Below are 6,940 nucleotides of genomic sequence, written 5' to 3'. Positions count from 1 at the left end.
TTGAATGAATATCAGCTTCACCATGTCCAGGGAGAGAAGTCACACAGGGAGAGGGAATGTGATTTATATGAAATTATAGAAACTCTGAATAATTTACATTTACAGAAAGCAGGTCAGCGGTTGCCTGGGTGGGAGGAGAAATAGCATCAAATAGAGATGAAGAAACAAAAGCAGCCTAGAAATGCTACATCCTCTGACCACACTGACAGGCTAGAGTGTGGTCCTGTCAGCATTCATTGGGCTGTAGATTTTAAGTGAGTGGAGTTTACTATGTAAATTACATCTCAACAACAACCCCAAAAAAGTGAAAAGGGTTTCAATTCTCTTGCATCAAAACCGTATTCAAATTCCTAACTAGCTCTTCTCCACCCCCCCACCTTTTTTTTTTTTTTTTTTACAAATTCTCTGCACTTCCAGCCAGCACCACTGTGTGGCAGTGCTGTCTCTACAAGTGAGGGACACAGGTTTTTACCATCTGCTTTATCTCGTGGCTCTTGTTACTACTACGTCCACAGAGTCAACAGGGACTTAAATTTCTTTAAAGAAACTTTTTTTGGGGAAGGGGGCTTTTGAGACAGGGCTTTCTCTGTATAACTTTGCAGACCAGGCTGGCCTCGAACTCACAGAGATCCGCCTGCCTCTGCCTTCCGAAACTTGAGGGCTGGGAAGGCGACTCTGTGGGAGCATCACTCCCCATGAAAGCGTGACGACCCGATTTTAACTCCCCAAGAGCAGAAGCCAGGAATTAGCGCTTCTAAGGCCAGATGGGAAGCAGAGAGAGGAGAACCTTGTGAGCCAGTTAGCCTGGGGTGTGTGTGTGAGAGAGTGCATAGCAGAGAACAAGCAATCTTGCCTAAGACAAGACAGAAGCCAAGGACTGTGCCTGATCTTCACACATGTGCTGTAGCGTGGGTAGCCCCACTCGCCCCATATATGTATGCATACAATACAAAGATTTTTTACATTATTATTAAGTCTGTCCTTCTCTCCTTGCCTCTCCTCCCCCACGCCCTCGTATGTGTGAGTGTACTAGTGCAGATGCCCTCAGAAGCCAAAGGTGTTGGGTGTTGGGTTCCCCTGGAGCTGGAGTAACAGGTGGTTGTGAGCCACCTGATATGGGTGCTGGGAATAGAACTCGGGTCTTCTGGAAGAGCAGTACATGCTCTTAATGGCTGAGTCACCTGTCTAGTCCCCACAAAGATTTTATTTTGAGAGAGAGAGAGAGAGACAGTGTGTGTGTGTGTGAGAGAGAGAGAGAGAGAGAGAGAGAGAGAGACAGAGACAGAGACAGAGACAGAGACAGAGACAGAGAGAACCCCTGAGGGGCTGGAGATGTAGCTCAGTTAAAGAACTTGCCAGTAGGCACAAAACTCTGAGTTGAGTCCCCGACACCGCTTAAATCAGGTGGGTGGAGAACCCTTGTCATCCCAGCACTGGGAAGCAGAGGCAGGAGAGTCATCCCCATCAAGTTCCCCACCAGCCTAAGCTCTGTGACATCTTGTCTGGAGACAAACAACAAAAATAAATCAATAAAATAAAGCCAACAAAGCTGACCAAACAAAATACAGAAGCGAAGACCCAAGACCCAAAGGGGGCTGTCGAGATAGCTTAGCAGGTGAAGGTGCTTGCAGCCAAACCCTGCAACTTGAGTTTGATCCCTGGAACCTACTTGATAGAAGCAGAGAGCCAGCTTCCCCAAGTTGCCCTCGGGCCATACACACACATCAATTACAAAACAGTAATAAATAAATGTAATTTTTTAAAAGCACAAAGGAAACTTTGTTGTATTTCTATTCAATGAAGAATGTGTGTTATGAGGAAATGCAAGTGGGCATGACCTCATATGACCCTGTGCTTAGAGAGGGGAGGAGGACAGCCAGCAAGGGCCAGCTACAGAGTTCCTTTCCCTGGATGTAGGACAGGACTCCCACAGAATGAGGGTCTTCAAGGAAGAGAATGGCCTTTCTTTCCTCAGTAGCTCAGGCTGGCTTCGAACTCCTGCTCTTCCTTCCTCCACTGCTCAAATGCTGGAATTGGACTTGTGTGCCAGTCAAGCCTGGCTGAGAGTGACCTTTCCAGGTTTTGTGTTGTTTTGTGGTGCTGGGGACTCATATACCATAGGCAGTTGCTGTATTCTTGCTGCAGAGCCCATGCTGGGCTCACACTTTCAGCAACCCTCCCAAGTGCTGAGGTTACAGGCATGAACGACCTTACCTGGCCCTCACCAGGTTTTATGACTTGCTTGAGGAGGAGTTATGGTTCAGTGATGCTCTTGGGGTAGACAGAAGACAGGAGGTCAGAGGTTAGAGAGACAGTTTCCAAGGCTGTGTCTTCCAAGTTTCAAGTTTTCAGGATGTTGAAGCATACTTTTTCTGAGACCCAATAGAACATAAATTTTTTTGTTTTGTTTTCTGTTTTTGAGACAGCGTTTCTCTGTGTAGCCCTGGCTGTCCTGGAACTCCCTGTGTAGTCTAGGCTGGCCTCGAACTGAACTATCCACCTGCCTCTGCCTCCTGAGTGCTGGAATTAGTCATGCACCTCCACCGCCCAGCAGAAATTACAAATTTATATGATCAATTAAATATGAAAACTGAGGAAGAAGAAGTAACCAAAGGGGGCTGACAGTTTGATTACTGTCATGAGGGGTAAGGACTGTTGCTTGACCACGTAGAGTTTGAGATCCATGTGGACCCTGGAGGTGGATGGAGAAGCTGGAAATACAAGCTCAGAAGAGCAGACCCTTTTACATCATCCTCAGCTAGGAATAGTTTCGGAATTATTATTATAATTACTAATTATAATAATTTATTATTATTATAAACAATAAAGCTGGAGGAAGAGCATGGTGACAGAAGAGTTGTGCCCTGAATTTCTTCTCTCATTCACAGCCTTCTGATGAAACAAAAGAAGTTTCTTTACCATTTCAAAAATGTCCGCTGGGCTAAGGGTCGGCATGAGACCTACCTGTGCTACGTGGTGAAGAGGAGGGACAGCGCCACTTCCTTTTCCCTGGATTTCGGCCACCTTCGCAACAAGGTACCAATGGTGTTGATGGTTAAGTCGTGGATGCCACTGATGCCAAGTGCTGAGGGGACAGCTCTCCTATTTTTTTTTTTTTTTTTTTTTTTTTTTTTTTTTTGGTGGTGGTGGAATAGTCTGGAATAGTCTCAAAGGGGAGGGAAGAAACGGAGATATGGGGAGAAATCGAGTACCTATACTGGCAAGCTGACCAGACCATCTCTGGCAATCCTCCTGCCTCTGCACGCTGTCATTACAGGCGTCTGCCACCACACTGAACTTTTCCGGGATATTTGATTAGCGTCCCCACCAACTTCCTCGGGCTCTTTTCACATTCTACGCACCCACATTAGACATGGTCTGAAGGGTGTTAGCGCCTTCCCCAGTAATGCTGGGCACCCTGATGTCACACCCTCCTTCAATGATGAGACCGTCCCCAAACTCTCCTGTCTTTCCCCAGCCTCTGAACTGCTTTGAGACTAAAGAAGGGGGCTGGAGAGGCTGCTTGGTGGTTAGGAGCACCTGCTGCTCTTCTGGAGGGCCTGGGCTTGGTTCCCATCACCTGCAGGCAACTCACAACCAACTATAACTCCTGTTCCAGGGGATCCAATGCTCTCTCCTCACCTCTGAGGGCTGCAGGCACATGCAGGCACAAACATCCGCGCACATTAAATAAAAATAACTGCGAATGTAACTCATTTCATCCCCCTTGGTCCTGTATGGTCCGCAGCCTTTCTTTACCCAGCAGAGTCAGTGTGATAAAGGGCTTTGGCTCCAGCAAGAGCTCTCTTAACAAGAAAGCTAACATTATGCTGTATGTGGTGGCGCACGCTTTTGATCCCAGCACAACACTCTGGAGGCAGGGGCAGAGGATATCTGTGTTCAAGACCAGTCTGGCTTACGTAGCGAGTTCCAGGCTAGCGTTCACACAAGCATCCCAAATGGCCCTGGGTGGGAGGGCATGCCGTCACATCACCAGTGCTCTCTGCTCTCTCCCCCAGTCCGGCTGCCACGTGGAATTGTTGTTCCTACGCTACATCTCGGACTGGGATCTGGACCCTGGACGGTGTTACCGGGTCACCTGGTTCACCTCCTGGAGCCCCTGCTACGACTGCGCCCGGCACGTGGCTGAGTTTCTGAGATGGAACCCCAACCTCAGCCTGAGGATTTTCACCGCTCGCCTCTACTTCTGCGAGGACCGTAAGGCTGAGCCTGAGGGGCTGCGGAGACTGCACCGCGCTGGGGTCCAGATCGGGATCATGACCTTCAAAGGTGAGGGCTGTGCGAGGAGAAGGCGATCTGGATTGCAGCTCAGGCGGGGATAGTCAGCGGGGAGACTGAGGGCGGAGAGGGCGGCTCCACAGCGGCTCTCAATTCCTCCCCGACGTCAAACGTATGACTTTGTTTTTTGAGACAGGGTGTCACTATCCCAGGCTGGCCTTCACTTGCAACTCTCTGGCCTCTGCCACACCCATCTCAGAATGGTCAGAATTAGAGGGACAGAAGTTGGGGGTGCTGCGGGTGCGCTCGGTGACAGAACTCTTGTGCAGATCCCTGCGGTCCGTCTTTAGCAGACAAATAATAGTGATAATAATAATAACAGTAATAATGAAGAGGGCCAGAGGGATGCCTTGATGTCCTAAGTTTGATCCCTGGAACCCCACATGGTGGGAGAAGAGAAGCAAGTCTCAAGAACTGCCCTCTGACCTCCTGACTTTTGACCTACACACACACACACACACACACACACACACACACACACACACACACAAAACTCCTTCTTTTTTTTTTTTGGTTTTTCGAGACAGGGTTTCTCTGTGTAGCTTTGGAGCCTATCCTGGCACTCGTTCTGGAGATCAGGCTGGCTTCGAACTCACAGAGATCCGCCTGCCTCTGCCTCCTCAGTGCTGGGATTAAAGGCGTGCACCACCAACGCCCGGCACACACACCCCTTCTTACTTTTTTTTTTTCTTTTAAGACTATTTTTACTGCTGGAATACATTTGTAGAAAATCATGAAAGAACTTTCAAAGCCTGGGAGGGGCTGCATGAAAATTCTGTCCGTCTAACCAGACAGCTCCGGCGTATTCTTTTGGTAAGAGTATCCTTGCTTTCCCCCTCCGCCTCTCTCCCTTCTCCCTCTCTCTCCCTCTCTCTCCCTTTCTCTCTCTCTCTCTCTCTCTCTCTCTCTCTCTCTCTCTCTCTCTCTCTCTCTCTCTCCCTCCCTCCTCCTTCCCACCCCCCCTCCCCTGACTGGAGCCTCTTACTCTTAGATATTTTTTTGAATCACTTGTTTTCATATGGTGAATACTTCAGAGCTCCTACAATCCAGTTTTCTTTCTGTTCTGTCTTTCCGCGGGGTGGAGCCCCACTTAGACTCCTCCCTCTTTCTTCTCTCCACTGAGTCTTCATAACTCTTTCTTTTGTTGGCCTCCCCCAGGTGGAGTTCCTTCCAGGCCAGAATTCTCCCTTCTTCTTCCTGGTGCTGATCCCAGTTTACTTTCCTCTCAAGCCAGCCTCTTCATTCAGATGCTTCCCCTTCCCCAGCTCAGATTTGAAGCCATTCACTCGGTCTGTATCTCTTTTTTTCCTCCCGCAGCCCTTGTATGAAGTCGATGACTTGCGAGATGCGTTTCGTATTTTGGGACTTTGACGGCAACCTCCTGGAATGCCACATGTGATGAAATTTCTCTGCTGAAGAGAGTGGATAGGAAAACAATGCTTCGAGTACCTGTTTTTCTTCTTAAATACTCGCTTTCATAGAGTGTGGGGGAAATAATACGACTTTTTAAAAAATACTTGCAATGCAAACTAGAGTAGGACCTCCAGAGTGACGATGCAACTGGCAGCCTTGAGTGCAACGTCGCCCTCTACTGGAAAACGGCAGAACTTCGGGACTTTGGACCATCGTTAAGTGCCAGTCTCTCTGACTTGAAAGCAGGATGGAAACTGGTGATGTGCTTAGAAAAACTCATGGGGACGATCACACGGTCTGTTGCACCTACCCTCTGTGTTTTCATTCGTTTGAATCGTGGGTTGTAGGCTGTCCTGGTGAGAGAGTCTGAGCGACCATAAGCCTCTCTCAAAAGCATTAATATGCGGGCAGGCGCTGTACGTTTTCATTGTCTGTCGTGTTTTTTATATTTGTATGTGAGAAGGCTTGGGTGGGATTTGAATTTTGTGCCATCACCTCTGAGTGATTTTAATAGAGGATCTTAAAATGCAGATGAGAACTTCGAAGAAATCACTCTGGAGATGAGTTGACGCCTCGAGGAACAAACGCTCTGGGAACACAGACTTTTTTTTTTTTTTTAATGTCATCAGTTCATTTACAATCTTATCTAGTATAAGAGTTCAAGAGTTTAATCCAATTTTCAGATCACATCTCTTAAACAGTCTTCATTCTGTTAAAGGGATGCATTAAAAACCTCCTGTTTCTTAAGTAGCTGGTGCCTTACACTAAAGAAAAGAGCAGCAAATCCAGATCCAACAGTCATCGTAGCCACTTGTTTTCCATTGAAAATGGCAAATTCTTCCCGGGCCCTGCTCATAGTGGCTGCGACCGGCCGCGGAGGTGAGGAACCTCCGGAAACGCTGGCCCATCACCGCGCTGTCGGAGACCAAAAGCAGCAGATATGGCTGCGCCACCCTTGTCTCCTTTCCTCGCGACCTTGGGAACATAGACTCTTAAAGGAGCCTGTGATTTAGAAAACCACAGACTTCTAGTAACGGACACCTGAAAGCTGCTTGAGTTTTGTTTTTTTTTTTTTTTTCTAGTTTTTATATGCGTGTGATGTTGTTCCCCCAAATTGTGACCTGTGTAAGAGGGTGACAAAATGGACTCGTGTCTGATGCCAGGCAAAGTGACACTCATTCAGGAGGCTGAGACAAGAGGACTGTAATTTTAACCACAGTCTGGGATG

General features: G+C 47.9%; 1 protein-coding gene and 1 pseudogene across 1 annotated transcript; one reads left to right on the top strand and one right to left on the bottom strand.

Moving 5' to 3' along the window:
- Window positions 1-2,877: 2,877 nt before the first annotated feature.
- On the top strand, window positions 2,878-5,670 carry Aicda (activation induced cytidine deaminase; the record flags this gene model as incomplete). The annotated part of the gene is made up of 4 exons (XM_035449019.1): window positions 2,878-3,036; window positions 4,020-4,290; window positions 5,027-5,112; window positions 5,617-5,670. Coding segments are annotated over 4 exons (570 nt in total), but the record flags the coding sequence as incomplete, so codon positions are not given.
- A 754-nt stretch (window positions 5,671-6,424) lies between these two features.
- On the bottom strand, window positions 6,425-6,698 carry LOC103162085 (annotated as a pseudogene).
- Between the last annotated feature and the right edge of the window lie 242 nt (window positions 6,699-6,940).

The sequence above is a fragment of the Cricetulus griseus genome, chromosome 8, assembly GCF_003668045.3.
Source record: "Cricetulus griseus strain 17A/GY chromosome 8, alternate assembly CriGri-PICRH-1.0, whole genome shotgun sequence".
NCBI classification, from domain to species: domain Eukaryota; kingdom Metazoa; phylum Chordata; class Mammalia; order Rodentia; family Cricetidae; genus Cricetulus; species Cricetulus griseus.
This window is presented reverse-complemented; position numbering and strand designations above follow the sequence as displayed.